Below are 17,017 nucleotides of genomic sequence, written 5' to 3'. Positions count from 1 at the left end.
GGGACACCATTGTCAGTGTTTAGCAGTTCTGCTTCTCATTGATGGATTTTGTCCAATTTAAAGTTGCACTTATCATGAACAGCTATAATAGAAATATGTCAAGATTTGTCAGAAGGATTTTACTTAGAATTCAATCAGTCAGTGGGACTAAATACAGGATTAGGAAGTCTACGTCTAACCAAAGTTCTCCACGGCTGGTATGTTTTCTGTTGTGTTTGTTTGTTAGATACAGTACAGTGAAGAAACCGTTACATTTTCGGTACCAGTCAGCCTGATGGTGGCGCTGCAATTACCACTTTTATAATTTGCATCCATTCATATAGGTCATGCCCATTTGCACTGATTTTCACTGATTTGTATCGCAAATAGACTCAATCTGCTGCGCTATAACAACAACAGTTTGTTGGTTTGTCAGTGGGGGGGCCTTCCAGTCTGAGGATGTTTTGTTGTAGTAATACTGCTGACTGAGGAGAGGAGAGCTCTCTTTGTATTTCCTCTCCTGAGGTGTTTTACGTTTATGTTTGTCTCTCCAGTATTTCCTTGTCTTTGTAGCAACCTTGGATAGCATCAGGTTTGTTTGTTGCTGTAAAGCCCTTTGAGACTGCATATGTCATATTGGGCAATGGAAATACATTTCCTATGATTCCCTCATACTGTTGGCTGCAAGGGTGAACAGTAATATAAATCTTAATGTGTTATCAATCCTCATACATGTTTATAACTTTGCCACACAACAACTTCACGCAAAACTCTTTGTCTGTTTTCATACTGGGCTTGTGACCTCGTCCGCCCCCCCAGCTTGTCCCAGGTGGACCCACGGTTCAGGCTGCTCCAAGGAATGTAACTGTGTTCTAGAACATTCCACTGGCTGCGACCCCAAGACAGGGAGCTGTGTCTGTAAGTCTGGATACCAAGGACCACAGTGTGAGAAAGGTAAGCAATAGTTTCATCAATATTTTTTTTTCATCTACAGCTTCAGGGGGAATTCAATAACCGAGATCATAAGAAGTTTATAAATGTGTTATGTTAGATTTGTCCTCACTAAGTGGTCGAATCCTCGACTCGCTCTCTCTCTTGTACGAACCGTTTTCACAGTTATAAACAATCTAAATAGTTCCAAGTGACAGGAAAGTGCAACAGGAAAGGCCAATTTCCTGTCACACCTTCCATGAAATCGTCCATTATGTCTCCCCCAATATGCCTCTGTTGTGTGTGTGTGTGTGTGTGTGTGTGTGTGTGTGTGTGTGTGTGTGTGTGTGTGTGTGTGTGTGTGTGTGTGTGTGTGTGTGTGTGTGTGTGTGTGTTGTGTGTGTGTGTGTGTGTGTGTGTGTGTCCCACTGTAGGATGTGTGCTGGGCTTCTTTGGTGCAGGATGTGAGCGACCCTGCGACTGTCCAGGTGGAGACTTATGTGACCCTGAGACAGGAGAATGCAACCATCGCTGTCCCGCAGGCCTGCATGGGGACAAATGTCAACTGGGTGAGACCAAACGTTCATCAGACTGTGCATGTTAATGTATACGTATAAGCTGATAGTTTCAGCAGGACAGAAGAGCTTCACACAAGGGACACAGTCAGGTACATTTGAGACCGAGTTGCTCTCCAACATTTGACATAAACACTTAAAAGAATTTGTTGCCTCTTGAATATCTCAAACCGAACTTTTGATGTACGAGTTGCTCTACAGAACTGGACCCTACAGAACCTTGTGTGGTCATAAACTTTTACAACCGGCCTTATGGATACTACTGTAAATGCACGTGTATCTGTCTGGGTGTTTGCTTGCACACGTGTATGTTGTTGTTTTTGCATTTAAACTTCTTGCATGTGGAGTTTTTCCTCCTTTTGCAGAAATATTCGCTTTGCCGGGCCCTCATTGATAAATTGGATTTTATAGGTGAAATCAACATCTGAAGCATAGTTCTCCATGTGTGACTGTTGTACAACTAGAAATATGTGTGTCCTCCTCAGCAGGTTTTCATCTGTTTGCCCCGTTAGTTGATGAGTTGGCAGGGTTTGCTGTGTCGTGATCCAAATAGATATTGGATATGATCTGGTAAAAACATAATTGGGCGTCTCAGTGGAGCTCTCTAAGATAACACAGCTGAGTTACAGAGCGTCTCAACTCAAATGCTTCAGTACGCTGCATAACAAAACACTCCGGGTTTTTGGATTTCATTGCTGGGTCATTTAATCCAATTACTAGCACGGAGGCTATTGGCAGAGGCCGAATAAACAAACAGAAAATGAACCTTTCTCTCCTCCCTTTCTCGCTTTTAACCGGGCTTTGGGAACCGTGTTGTCTTGCGCTACACTGCAGGGAGCACAATACATGTTGCTAATCCATCTTTGGTTCTATTGCGGGGCTCTGTTTATGCTTTTTCATTGCGTTGCTGCGTTGCCGTGTCGTCAGCCTGTGGAGCAGGGAGCTATGGAGACAGCTGTCGGCTGACCTGTGACTGTGCCGGGGCTCCATGTGATCCCATATCCGGACGGTGCATCTGCCCTGCTGGGAAGACGAGAGACAAATGTCAGGAAGGTACAAGTTTGAAGCTTTGCCTCATTATGTTGATGATTTGCTATTTGTGTGAAGCAGGTGTGTCAAATATGTGATTTTGCAGCAGGAGGTCACTTTCCCACATGACCGATTTGATTTGATTTGATTTTTATTCATCCTGGTGCTCTTCAGACTGCCCTGATGGTTTCTGGGGGTTGAAGTGCCAGTCACCTTGTAGTCCCTGTGGGAACGGAGGCTCCTTTGAGAAAGGGACTTGTGTGTGTGACTGCAAACCAGGTTTCACTGGGACTCTCTGTCAAAAAGGTGAGTGGTGAGAAACTCCTGGAGGGTTAAGAAAGAATAAAAAAAAGTTCTATCTTGGAATAATTTGACCCACAGACTAGAGACTGTTTCTGTCCACCAGGTACAAGAAGCTACGACATGTGATGACCAGAAATTACACCTACAGGTTTAAGGGTTTTTGCAGAAATGATGATGTATTATATTTTCACTTTCTTGTCTGTTGAACTCTGCAGCTTGTGAGTTGGGTTACTGGGGCCAAGGGTGCGTCAGTAAATGCCAGTGCAAGGAGAGCTCACTGGGCTGTGATCCAGTGTCCGGTGTGTGTGTGTGTGAGGCTGGATTCACTGGAGACCAGTGTGAAAACAGTAAGAGCCCTTATTTATTTTGAAATCATCAGATGGATGAATGAATGGATATTACAGACAGTTTCTCTGCTTTACTTGAGTGGATGCTGCCACCATGGGGTGATTCTTGGCTATAACATCTTTGGAGTTTACATACAGAATATCCACATACTGATTTAATATTTCACAAATTTGTATTCTGACGTGTTTGCTTTTGGTGATTTTGCATTTGTTTATGTAAGTTGAATCGTTGTGTATTACTATGAAATAATGTTAACTATTATATTACTTTTGGTAGCATTTCTTGTGGACAGAAGCTATTTTGGGTTAAAAGGTCAAAGTTAAAGACATTGCATTTCTAATAATACTCCTCTTGCATCTGTTGACTGGTAGGGTGTGTGAAGGGCACTTATGGGCGTAGTTGTGCCCAGCAGTGTCACTGTGAGAATGGAGCTCTCTGTGACCATGTGAGTGGAGCCTGCACATGTTCACCTGGATATGCTGGAACTTTCTGTGAAAAAGGTGAGTTTGATTATTTATTTACCATAAGAGTGATGTTGTTGATGACTGATTGCTGGCCACTTGAAGCTGAATAACTAACTTTTCATAGGAAAACCTGGTTAACATTAAATTGTCACTATATTTTTTTATATATTTATAAATTTAATAAATTTAATAATTCTTTTTTTTCATGCTGTACTGTAACTGTTGCACAGTAATTTCCCTTGGGATAATACATTTCATCTTATCTTATCTTATCTTATCTTAATTTGAAATTGCACCTTGTGTTAGGGATCAAATTGACCACAAATATCTTTCTTTCATCACTTGTTATAAACACCAAGGACACTTTCACCTCTCCATGTGTATATATGTACTGTACCTATCTTTCTTTTTATGATGCATTTGAAATGCATTTAAAATGTATGGTCCACTTTCTTAAAGTAAGGTTTTCAAAAGCCTAATCAGTTATTTACTGGTTCATTTAACCAAATCATCACTAGCATGGATTCACAACAGTTATATGAAGATCCTGTAGTGACTGAGCCAAGCAGAGGCTGGACGTTTAAGGATTCGTACTTACTGAGAGTTGATGTTGTTTTTCCAATGTTGGGAACATTTTATTCTCCAAATAAATCTTGAATTTAGACCGAGAATGTACAAACAGCTAAGTAGCTTGTCCTGTTTTGGTGGCACTTCATGTTGTAGGTTACAATCTCCATCTGTTCCTTTTAACTTTGATTGATGAGTGAAAATTGTAACTTACTAACAGATATTTCCCTCAGATGTTTTCTATACCCTGCTGTTATCATCTTAAGATGTAACCATTTTTTGCTAATCTTTTATCCACACTGCCTCTCAAGTTCAGACATTATCGGTCTTGCACTCTTGTGGTCACTAGAGGGCACTGCAGGACATGTGTTCCGGTTTGGTTTTGTACCTTTTATACACTCAAGAGATTCAATGAATCATCAGCTACTCCGTGTAATTTCATAAGCAAATCCATTCCATCAGAAGAAAAACAACCACAACAAATGACGAGATATAATTTATATTCAGTGACAGATGGACTGTATTTCATAAACTGTATAATGTTTGGAGGGTCACTTTAAGCATCCTGTCATAGCAAACACTTCATGTGATTGATGTTCTTCTCATCATGATGATATTTTCCTGAACAGAAAGACATAGCAACAGACAAGAGTCTTAACAATGTAAGGGATGTGTTCTTGATTATAGTCTTTTAAGTTGAAGTGGTCTTGTGTTATTACAAGGTGTAAGATTTACTGTAAGTGTACTAACAGCCCCAGAAATTCATACCATCTCCATAGTACGCGGGGCATCGTAAATCATGGCTGTGTCACACCAGAACAGAGCTTCACTTCCCTAGTCATAACAGTCTAATGGCCTCAGACAGAGACGTCACTCTGATTGGACGTTGCTGTGGAAATACGACTATCGGTCTGGCCAGGTTCTGTTTTCTGAAGGCCTTTTCCTCTCAAACAGAGGTGTCCAGTTTCTCAGTCTTTTGCTGGGCCTCTTCCTTCAGGAGAAGCCAGGAAGAGGCCTGAGCTGTGAGAAGGACCAGATCACTGTAGTTGTCTGTCTCGTTTCGCATAATTAATATGGAATGTCCCCGGGTGTGTGTGAGGAACCTCTCCATCTTGGATTGATGGCAGTGTGACGGCCAGAAGCTTGGATGAAGTTATCCGTGGAAATAACAACTGATAGGCGTTGTTACCATGGCGTTGTTTGGATGAGCATTCCTGTGGTGGAGAGGCTGACGCAAAACTTTAAAGCCGAGTTTTATCGAAGGAAACATGTCAAATGTGCTAAGACGCCAAATCAGCTGACCAATTAACCTCCATCACGCTCTGGATCTGATCTGCTGCTTTGATGTTTGCAGTAAAATACAACAACTTTGTTCCGATTGGCTTTGTGCTTCCGTGTTATTGTCAAAGAAGCGGGGCTGTTTTGTTATTGTCGTCTTTGACCTCATTCAAGACCTTGAATGGCACCAGGAAGTTCTTTTTTGTGTTGTCGCTCTATCCGCTCTATTTCTGTGGCGCTCACCCCGGCTGTGTGGTCCCTGGACCTGCTTTATGGGCTGACAGCAGCGGCTCTTACACAACCAGGGATCTGGAAATAATCCCCCTGTCTTAAAGAGCTCATTTAGTCGAGAGATGGAGTCTCAGCGATGCTACAGTGCCTGTGTGTGTGTGTGTGTGTGTGGTGGACTGGATCTTCTGTGCCTACCTATAAACAAAGCCTCAGAGAGAGGAGGGTAGCAGGCCCCAGGCTGACATCACAGGACAGGTAAATATGGGAACCAGGCGCCCCCTGCTGGCATATACTACACTATAAAATGTGTTGCTTGCCAGCTGCCATTCATGCTCAGGATTTTCCTACAGGAAAAAAAGTTTGTTGCTATGGTGACTACAGTAGGTATCATCATAATAAATAATAGACAATAAACCAACACTTTGCTTGGGTTGGCTCGTTTTAATAACGTCGTGGCTTAACCGCCGCAGACGTCATACTGTCACCGTGGGAACACAGTGACAGTCATGGCAGAAAGTGCTGAGGAGGAGGGATAATTTTTCCAATTTGAGTCTGGAAGGGAGACAAGAGTGGAGGGCACGGTCACGTGGAGCAAGAGGGGAGGTTATGATTCATACACCCTGATTATCACATCATTTAGAAAACACACGGCTGCTTCTATTTGCGGTTGTTCTTTTGGTAACACCGTCATCTGGCGTCGTTATAGTCCGAGGAGGTGGCGTGCAACCGTGCTGCCGGGATTATACTGGGACAGAGGAAATACAGAAACCAGGAAAAGGCCAAACTCATAAGCAGCCCCACATTTCCCCCATGTTATATACAGTACAAGTGTGAGGTGCTGTATTTGAAGGGAGACATGCCAGCGATGGCTGTCAATCAATCTCTGGTAACAGCAAAACGCAACGCTCCTGTAAATAAAACCCAGAGAGGAAGAAGGTGTTTTGCAAAATACAACTAGTACAGTTATGTTAGTCTGTGATCGCTTCGCGATGCGGTGACAAATTGAGCGATCAAAGAAAGAGAAGGGGCGGATAAACAGAGTCATTCTTTCCTGCTCTGCTACAGACAATATTTACATCCAAGTAGAGGAGAGTCTCATTCATCCAGCAGCCTCTGTGGACGGTAGGCAGTGTGTTTACCAAACTCTCTGAGTGTCAATTGACTCTACACACGCTTCAAAAAAATCTCTCCAGCCCTCCTTGAGAATAGGAAACAGACACTTAGGTGTGTGTGTGTGTGTGTCTTAGGTAACCTGGCTTTGTTTTGCTGTGAATCGGTGGGGCCTGTGGACTCAGCAGGTGCTCTAATTACCGGCTCTCTGCGCCCCTCTCCACCCCTCCCCCACCCCCCCAAAAAAGGGGGCTCGGCCCTCCGAGCCGCCGTGGGCTTTGATGTGGCCCAGATACGCCGCACATGTGGGCCGCCAGCTCGCTTAACGAACGCAGACACTCCGCAAATGAACAGCCGCAGCGTGGTACTGCAATTTGATATTGGTTTTTTCAGTAGGTGGTAAGACGGAGAGGGAAAGTGGGAGGAGGAGCAGAGAGTAAAAGGACTAAATAAGAGAAGAAGAAAAAAGTTGGCATCTGAACCTTTTCCTCTCCTCTTTTGTGAAGCCGCCAGTTCTAACCGGTCGGATGTTTTATCTCGACCCGCAGTTTGCCCGGACGGCTTTTACGGTCTTGACTGTGGCCAGATGTGCGAGTGCAGGAACGGTGCCCGCTGCCACCACATCACAGGAGCCTGTCTGTGCACCGCCGGCTGGGCAGGACCACACTGCATTCTGGGTAATGGAAGCCACATCATTAAAACGGGGTGTGAGGGAGGCCCGCGCTGCATCTCATCACGACATCCTCTCCTTAAACACAACTATGATGTGTTTGTGAACAATTATCTGTATAATGAGACACCGCCGATGACTTTTTTTAGGGATGGGTACGGGTGGAGGGGGTGCGGGGGGCAACAGTGCTGCCCCCCTCCGCCCTCCAGGGTTTAATTGAGGTCTATTCTGGATAAATACACCCACGTGTTTATAGCGATGAACATTAGGAGAGGGAGAACATAACTTGGACGACTCTTTTAGTAACTAAACAATCAGTGTTCTCATGCTAAGGTTTCCTCAGCATTCATGCCGACGTTTTAATGATTCCAGGGAAAGCCCACTAAAGTTCTGAGTCTGTCATTCTGCGCTCGTATTCAAGTCTTTCCTCCTGCCACAGCCATTTTGTGGTGCTGATGACCAAAGCCAGAGTCATTAGAAAGCCACCAGCATGACTTAATGAAGCATCTCTGTCATTAGCTCATTCCTCTCTCTCTTTGACTGGAACGTGTCATGTTTGGCATTGATCATTACGGGCAAGTTTACAACATCTGCACCCAAAACCAAAAATGCCCCCGAAACGTTTTCATTTTCTTTCCATCTCCAGACTCTCACACTTGGATGTGGCCACAGTAAGAGTCTGGAGATAAAAAAAACTCAATGTGTCTGTGTGTGTGTCTGTGGTTTGTGTGTGTGGGCAGAGTGCCCAGAGGGTCGTTTCGGCGAACGGTGCGGTCAAACCTGTGACTGTCAGAACGGAGCCAGGTGTGACCACGTCACCGGCCGGTGCAGCTGTACGGCCGGATGGACCGGAGTCAGCTGCCAACTCTGTGAGTAGCTCATCACTCAGGCCCACAGAACCAGAGCGGAAGAGGTCGATGCTGCCATTTCCCTAAATTAAGGTTGAGATTGGTAATAATCCCCCTCTGCATTAAACACGTGCAACACAAACACCAGCCGTCCAAATGTTAATAACAGGGATCGTCATTGGGACCCAAATGGTCCACAGATGATGGTGTCTGCTATTATCTCTTATTTGAAGATAACCTGACATAAGTCTTTATACCAAAATGCTTTTCTTAGTGAGGCTTAGAAGTTGAGAGAAAGAGTGATCTGCAACATAAAATATTCTTAAAAAGATATATACTACAAGGTCTAAATATCATTATCTTTACACAAACTCTGTATTTCTTGGAGGACACATGCATGAAGTCAAAGATCCCCAAAATCATTCTAAAGGAAGATGATGTCCATATTATTTGAGCCGTACATGTACTTTAAGATATCACTGCCTTATTTATAAAGTTTTTTTGATGGTACCTTTGTTGTCTTTTCGGCTGTGTTGTGTTTGTGAGTTCAGATTGTCCTGCAGGACAGTTTGGGGAGCACTGTTCTCAGAAGTGTCTGTGCCAGCACGGAGGCACCTGTGAGCGGATGAGCGGCCGCTGCTCCTGCCCCCCCGGCTGGACCGGAGCCGCCTGTGAGTTAGGTGAGCGCTTGCTGGCTCCTCTGACTGTATGGAGAGGGTGTGAGGTGAAGTCTTGTGCCGTCCGAAAACATCTGGTCTCTCCCCCTAGAGTGCGAGGAGGGACATTATGGAGACAACTGCACCCAGACTTGCAGCTGTGCCAACGGAGGGAGATGTGACGGAGTAACAGGACGATGTGTCTGTCTACCCGGATGGACGGGGGAGTTTTGTCAGACAGGTGATCCAGCATATACTTTATGTAAAGTCGGTATAACTGGCCTTCAGTGTTTGGCCGTCCTCATGACATAAGAGGGACCAGTGCACAGGTTGACCCAGCAGGGATTCCTGTCTTCCTCTCAGACGGTATCAATCCTGATGGGAATATTGGCTGTGACAGGGATTGTGACCAGACAACCTGCTGTCTTTTACCTGTTGATGTGACCCGTAACCCGTGGCAACATTCTGTTTTGTTCAGAGTTGAGGAAAAGTGCAACAAACTTTAAATAAAAATGTTGTTTTGTGGAAGTAACAATACTCCAAAAACATCTTGGTGTGCTTAAATCCAGAAACATGCTGTGGCAGAACAGTATAAAGGTCCATAAATGCTGAATAAACAGAATAATTAATACAACATACGTCTCTTCTTACACACTGCTTTTTACAGCTTGTTCTAAGGGATTTCATGGCGTCGGCTGTGAGCAGAGGTGTGACTGCGTCCGTAGCACAAGTTGCCACCACGTGACTGGACTCTGTGAGTGTGAGCTCGGCTGGAGAGGAGCCAAGTGTGACAAACGTGAGTGTTTACACAAAGGATTCACAATAGTGGTCTTCGGAACTTAAAATAAGGGATTTTTTTTAACGTCATCTGATATAATACAAAGATCAGCTTCTGTGGATTCATTTATTCAGTAACTGTGTGTGTGTGCGTGCTTGTCCAGCGTGTCTCCCAGGGTCCTATGGTGCTTCCTGTGGCCTGCAGTGTGAGTGTGAGCTTGGTGTGTCCTGCCACCATGAGACAGGGAGATGTGGCTGCCCTGCTGGACTCACTGGGACCGGCTGTGAGACCGGTATGAACCAAATCTGTCCTAGTTCTGGATCACATATGAGCCAGGGGTGAAAATCAAAACTTTTAAACAGACATACATTGTTCCATATGTGATCACCCATAATCAATCATGTTAATACATTATTTTTTACCATTTTCTCCTGTTTACTTAATTCAGATTTGTTCACTATGGCAGGACTTTGAGCGAATGTTTCATTATTTGGTCCGTGCCCTTCAGCTTCACTACTCAACCCGTCAACACTCCTTCCACACACCCCCTCACACACACCCCCACCGCTCCCTACCTTTCCACACACAATCCCCAGACATCTGATAAATGTTACACACCAGTTGCCAAGTAAAACAGAAGGCATTGTTTTTGTCTCCTTGGCGGATAAGGGCTTTTGGAAGGCAGACATGCATAATGACAGCGTCATAATTGCCTCTTTAGTCTGGAGTCCGTTCTTATCTGTCCCTCCGCACTGCCTGCTGCTGCCCGACTGAGCGGCTAAGTGCTGCGGTCTCACCAGAAAACATGTTTGGTTCTCAGATTCATCTTGTTTCGCTGTGAGCGCTTGTTTGTAGACATTCATTACTGTGACGCGCATATCTGTGCGTGTCCAGAGAGAGTGTGTGAAAGAATGTCTCTCCCTCTCTTGCTCTTGCTATTTGTGTGGAGATGTTGTTGGGTGTTTGCATGTCAATGTAATTAAAAACTTGACAGTATTCTACAAATAATAATCTTGCTTAACTTAACTTAACATTTTACAGAAACTATTTCCTTGCACATTTTACGTCTTTCTACAGTAAATAGGGACTAAAGCAGTTAGTGATGTATGTGGTTGTCCCCCTCAGCGTGCCCCTCTGGTATGTACGGGCTGAACTGTAGCCAGCTGTGCCAGTGTGCAGGAGATCAGGAGCGGTGCCATCCTGTGACCGGACACTGCAGCTGCCTACCTGGTTACTACGGAGCACGCTGTGACTTACGTAAATATTCGGTTACTTCGGTACAACCTTCAGCAAATAAACAGAGATTTCATCCTTCAAGTCACATTACCTTTGGCTACCATCTGAAACCATATCACCCAAAAATGTCCTTTTCCTGTTTGCGTTTCTCTCTGTAGGATGCCGTGCAGGGACGTACGGGCCGAACTGCAAGTCCAGGTGCATCTGCATCAATGGTGGTCGCTGTGACTTCAGGACTGGGGTTTGCTACTGTCCGCCTGGTTTTATTGGAGCCGACTGTGGCTCCAGTGAGTCAAGACATCCAGTTATTATATCATTCTGATGCCACAAAATCAGATGTTGTCGCAATAAGCAATCGATTTCTTCAACTGCATGAGAATGAAGACGGTGATGTTTATTCCCCCAGGTTGTCCCACTGGTTACTATGGGAAGGATTGTGCTAAGCTGTGCTCCTGTGGGGAAGGAGGCCAGTGCCACCCGCTGACTGGGAGGTGTGTGTGTGCTCCTGGAAGGATGGGACAGTCCTGCCAACAAGGTAGCTGACAAGTTTGTGTTTCCATCCACATCAAGTCCACCTACTGTCATTATGGTAAATTTGGGCCTGATACATGAACTACTAACCACTATTGTTATAATGAATTAATTCTGGTCCTTATTGAGGTAATTTGGTGCAGGCTTGCTTGGTGGAGGTATGCACTGTGCTGCAGGTGATATTTTGATCAGCACTGCATTTGTTGAACTTTATTTAGAAATAAGTTGGAACATTAAATACAAGAAAATTAAAACTATAGCTGACAAATGCATTTCTGATTGAACATCTGGTCTTGGTATCACGGTCATGCAAAATACAGAAAAAATCTGAAATAATTCATAAACTAGAAAGAAGCAATTCATTGTTCAACATGAAGTTCAATCAGTTCCGTCCATATGATTATTTGTATCTCAAACATTTCTGCTCAGCAAACACAGAGTTAAACATTGAGGCTGACGTGCATCAGCAGGAACCAGTGGCCCTAATGAGTTCATCAGAAATACACGGCTCAACTGGAGAAACAGCCCAGAAGACGAGGGTGTACTTTTTGAAACATCTGTCACTGTATATTTAAGTAACAAATTCTCCATTTCCTCTCTGTGACTGGCACTGATAATCAGAGAAATTCCCCACAAATGTTCTTGGGGAAGAGAGGCTGAGTTTGTTTCCCTCAATCTCTCCCTTTATCAGCCATTCTGCTGGATTGCAGGCGGGAGTTTCCATACCCGCTAAATGCTCTCGTCTTCTTCTTTAGTGGCCTATGTGTATTTGCATGCCACTACTTTAGTTCCTCTCGCTGAATGTTTACAGAAAAACTATAAGTAGCTCCTTCTCTGTGTTCCATGTCGCTGGATTTGGCAAAGAAGCAAATAAACAAACGGGGGGAATCAAAGATGATTTCCTTACTGTTTTTCCTTATCGAAATTACCCAGAGAAATATGATTATTCTTTGATATCAGAGCCAAATTAGACTACTGCCATCTCTTCAATGAACTGTTCTTTAAATAAACAGGAATACGGTGAGGACAATCTGTGTCTCTCTACCTCTCTCTCCCTTTCTCTCCCTCTCTCTCTCCCTGCTGTTTCCCCAGCATGCCCTAGGGGGCGCTACGGCCTGCAGTGCAGATACGCCTGTAGCTGTCTGAATGGGGCTGTGTGTGACCCGATGGACGGGTCCTGCAGGTGCGGTCTGGGCTGGATGGGGCCAAACTGTGACACAGGTACACACAAGGTCATCACAAGCAAAGAGAATCATGATGACACATGGGACATCAGGTTCCATATCCATGTTCCATGAGGATGTTACCTCATGCCCCTGTTGTGCTCAGACTCTGACTTGCAGTGTGTGACGTGTTCTGCTTCTCACTGCTCCACCTGCAGTTTTGGAAAACATTAGTTTCTCTTCACACTTCTGCTACATGTCTCATGTTGCACCAACAGCTCACACGTCAAAGCTCTGATTCTCTGTTATTGCTCACAAAAGCGATTTGGCCTTTGAACCTAACTGTGGCTGTGCTTGCTGTGATTGAATTCATTACTTAATTAATTTTGTCTAACTCCTGTGTGCAATTCTGTGTGTCTCTCTCTCTCTGTGTGTGTGTGTGTGTGTGTGTGTGTGTGTGTGTGTGTGTGTGTGTGTGTGTGTGTGTATGTGTGTGTGTGTGTGTGTGTGTGTGTGTGTGTGTGTGTGTATGTGTGTGTGTGTGTGTGTGTGTGTGCGTGTGTGTGTAGGCTGCTCACAGGGAAAGTATGGGTTTGATTGTGCACAGGACTGTCCGTGCAGCAACAATGGAACCTGCAACCGTTTTACCGGCACCTGCAGCTGTACAGCTGGATTCTACGGCCACGCCTGTCAACACGGTACGCTAACATGTCAAATACCACAAAACAAAAGCGGCTTAACAGTGACCTTACTGTAGTACTTCCAAGGATTTGCATGAATCCACAAATGATGTCTGACCTGCATTCAGTGTCACGTGTCTTTTCCAGGATGCCCGTCTGGGTTCTTTGGAGCTAACTGTGCCCAGACTTGCGACTGCAAGGTGGGGCAGAGGTGTGACCATGTGTCAGGCCGCTGTGTGTGTCTTCCAGGCTACTATGGACCTCAGTGCCAAAGACGTGAGTACACACAAAGATCCCTTGCGTGATTATGATTGAAGTAAGAGACGTGAAGTGTGAGGTTATTGTCAGTATCGCAGCCATCAAATACTTATTGTTATTCTTATTGTTTATGAAATATTTGCACGGAAATAGCAGACAGTCCTGCACGATCGAGTGGATATAGGTACAAGTTTGTGCACAGTGATAACCTGAGCCACCTGGATGGGCAGCTGCAGCCGTACATGGCAATATGACTCGGCATGAATAAAACATTAAAGAAGTGAGTGAGGAGTTTGTGTGTGTGAGTCTGTGTGTGTGTTGGCAGGCAGGCAGGCAGACAGACAGACAGACAGGCCAGTGGGTAGGTGGGCAGACAGGGGAGGGAGGCTGGTTATTTGATGAGAGACAGGTGTTTCCTGGCTGCTTCATGCATTCCTGTAACATCCCTGTGCCGTCCCGCCTGCCCGGGGCGCTCAGCCTAAATGGCCACTTCAGAGCCAGCAGGAGATACAGTATGACCGAGCAGCTGGAAGGCCTGACTCCATCTGTGTGTGTGTGCGTGTGTGTGTGTGCGTGTGTGTGTGTGGGTGTGCCTATTCTCGTGCTTAGGGTAAACAAATATACAGAACAAGCATATTTTGTTTACTGTAAAAGAGGAAATCGGACTTTTGGGGTATTCGATAGTTTCATTCATCAAAATCTTGGACCTTCAGATTTTTGATGATGCGTCAATAATGGATGATAACGAGAAAGCTTTGTAATTACTGAAGTCGTCAAATCTTTCAATAAATGTGGTCATGTGACTTTGGTGGCTCTGTTTTTATGGGCGTCAGGATGTGAAGCGGGCAAGTTTGGATTGGACTGTCTGATGTCATGTGACTGCGCTGGTGAGGCTGTGTGTGAGCCGTGGACGGGACGATGTCTCTGCCCGCCGGGACGGACAGGACAGAGATGTGAAAAAGGTTAGACTTAACCGCCTGTCTGACCAAAGTTTATTTGTTTAACTACACTGACTATACGCACATAACATTTATTTCTTGTTGTTGTGTGTCCTCGTGCTCAGACTGTGGTGGAGAGAGCTTTGGCCCTGACTGCTCCCTGCCGTGCCAGTGCCTCCACAGCGCCCACTGTGATGGACGCACTGGGCGATGCCTGTGCCCGCTCAGCATGCTGGGCTCCACCTGCACTGACGGTAAACACACACACACACACACACACACACACACACACACACACACACACACACACACACACACGCGCGCGCACACACACACACACACATACACACATATAAACCCACCCAGGTACTAAGGGTGTCAAGCTACAACAGGACAGACACATGCGCACACACATTCACAGCAAACACACACACACATGTTCACAAGGTACACACACACACACACACACACACAGAAGGTCAGGAGCTGTAAAGCTGAACCAGCTTGAGTGAAATAGTGTGTGTGTAAGTGTGAGAGGCTGAGCCCCGTCGCTCTGTGTGTCACCCTGTCTCCCTCAATAGCTGCTCCCGTCTCCCGACAGTTATTTTAATCTGTACCCAGCGTGGTTCTGGGCTTCGGCCTGTCTTCGTTTTACCTCCTCAAAGCCGAGCTCACGGGAGACGACGTACCAGTTACTTACTCCCCAAACCCCCAGAACATTTGCTTTTCATTTTCCAAATAGTGCTGATGTCTTCCTCCCCCCTTTTTCTTCCTCCTCTTTTTCAGCATTACAATGGCAAATCCCCGGATACTTCAACTCCTCTCTGTCGCAAAGAAGGAGACGGCGGACAGGGAGCAAAGACACATGAGCCCCCGAGCAGAGGTGCAAACGACCCGGACCTGGACCTTAAACACGCGAGCGGAGTGGGAGTGGGGGAGGGGGTGGGGGGGATTGGGGGTCGGTTCTGGAAAGCACTGCAACACGGAGATCAGCTTGATGTTGATGTTGATGTTGCGTCACTGAACTTAATGCTCCAGATAATCAGCTGACAGCGACACGAGAGGAGCAACTGGAACAACAAAACAGTACAAAACACAGCAAAATACTTCCATCACGTTTCACCCTGTCTTCAGTGGAGACCTGCTCATGTTCCCGTCCATATGATGATTTAGATTGAACTCGTTTTACAGATGTTGGTATCTAGGGCAGCTTCTCCTGACGTTCAGGGGGGATCGGCGTGTTTCTGCAGGGGAACCTTCTCCTCACTCGTCACTTGACCTTTACAAGCACAAGCTCTGTTCTTACACACACTGAGCGTCATTATGTGGCAATAGTGGGGAATCAAACCTCCATGGGTTCAGAGCAATACTGGTACACCCACAGACCAACGTGTATATGTACGTGTGTGTGTGTGTCTGTGTGTGTGTTAAGCTTTCAAAGATTTGATGCTGATAATAACAAAATTTCGTGCATGGTTCCGGTAAGAAAAAGAAGGTTTATGTTCAGGAAAAAGATGACGTCGCTACAAAGCTTTCACAGAAATCATGCAGCCCCAGCAGAGTGTGTGTTTACATCTGAAGGATAATAAATAGATTGGGGAGTCATATGTCATCAAATTTAATTTATGAGACACAGATATTGAGACTTTTGGATGTTCTTAGTTTACCTTTTTAAGCCCACAGTGTGAATTTAGTCACTTACAGGTTTGTCGCGTGTGTGTGTGTGTGTGTGTGTGTGTGTGTGTGTGTGTGTGTGTGTGTGTGTGTGTGTGTGTGCGTGTGTGCGTGTGCGCGTGTGTGCGTGTGTGTGTGTGTGTGTGTGTGTGTGTGTGTGTGTTTTCTGATTGCTTACAACATTCTGACACAATAACACATTATTGACTTGGACATGTTTTACCAGCTTTGGTTTTCAAACTGTGCAGCATCCCACGAGAACAGCAGCAGGATCATCTCTGTGGGTTTGCTTACACACCATCTAACACAGCTTTTGTTTCCTGTTCTGGCTGTGGGACTCATTCAAAACAATATCATCTTACTGTCCGTACAGTTGTATGACAATGTAAAGATGTTTTCTATGCATAAATTATTTCCTCATAATCACTCAAGATGAGGTCATTTGAATGCAATGTAAACATTCATCAACATTGCTGAGGGATTCTTCCTCTGGCAGTATGAGGTGTGTGCTGGTCGCAAGATACTGTCGACAAACCGTGTATGTTCCACTTTCTGTCAGACCTGTGTTCAAGTTAGCTGCTTTCTGGATGAACCTGTTTCATAACATTCTGTGATCCCTGTGCACATCTGAATGATGATTTGATGTAAATGTTTCATTTTTGCAGAAATATCTTTGTATTGTTTCTCAGGACAGCCCCAGTGTAATCTGTCATAACCAACTGTGTTTATTGCCTGATGGCCCACCGATGTCAATGGTGCTATATTGATGCG

General features: G+C 45.1%; 1 protein-coding gene across 1 annotated transcript in view; it reads left to right on the top strand.

The window, feature by feature from the left end:
- Positions 1-15,491, top strand: part of egfem1 (EGF-like and EMI domain containing 1) — a 43,527-nt gene extending 28,036 nt beyond the window's left edge. The window contains exons 17-37 of the mRNA XM_076139055.1: positions 799-933; positions 1,344-1,478; positions 2,412-2,537; positions 2,688-2,819; positions 3,032-3,163; positions 3,536-3,664; positions 7,363-7,491; positions 8,225-8,353; positions 8,884-9,012; positions 9,101-9,229; positions 9,656-9,784; positions 9,930-10,058; positions 10,892-11,023; positions 11,161-11,289; positions 11,409-11,537; positions 12,626-12,754; positions 13,266-13,394; positions 13,524-13,652; positions 14,468-14,596; positions 14,698-14,826; positions 15,359-15,491. Of these exons, the coding sequence (XP_075995170.1) occupies positions 799-933; positions 1,344-1,478; positions 2,412-2,537; positions 2,688-2,819; positions 3,032-3,163; positions 3,536-3,664; positions 7,363-7,491; positions 8,225-8,353; positions 8,884-9,012; positions 9,101-9,229; positions 9,656-9,784; positions 9,930-10,058; positions 10,892-11,023; positions 11,161-11,289; positions 11,409-11,537; positions 12,626-12,754; positions 13,266-13,394; positions 13,524-13,652; positions 14,468-14,596; positions 14,698-14,826; positions 15,359-15,441 (2,681 nt within the window). The 3' untranslated portion in view covers positions 15,442-15,491. The remainder of the gene's footprint in view (positions 1-798; positions 934-1,343; positions 1,479-2,411; positions 2,538-2,687; positions 2,820-3,031; positions 3,164-3,535; positions 3,665-7,362; positions 7,492-8,224; positions 8,354-8,883; positions 9,013-9,100; positions 9,230-9,655; positions 9,785-9,929; positions 10,059-10,891; positions 11,024-11,160; positions 11,290-11,408; positions 11,538-12,625; positions 12,755-13,265; positions 13,395-13,523; positions 13,653-14,467; positions 14,597-14,697; positions 14,827-15,358) is intronic.
- Positions 15,492-17,017: the final 1,526 nt, after the last annotated feature.

This window comes from Genypterus blacodes, unplaced genomic scaffold, assembly GCF_046128005.1.
Source record: "Genypterus blacodes isolate CSIRO-AG114 ecotype Tasmania unplaced genomic scaffold, CSIRO-AGI_Gbla_v1 ptg000003l_1, whole genome shotgun sequence".
Taxonomy (NCBI): domain Eukaryota; kingdom Metazoa; phylum Chordata; class Actinopteri; order Ophidiiformes; family Ophidiidae; genus Genypterus; species Genypterus blacodes.
The sequence above is the reverse complement of the archived record's forward strand: the minus strand, read 5'-3'. Positions and strand labels throughout refer to the sequence as shown.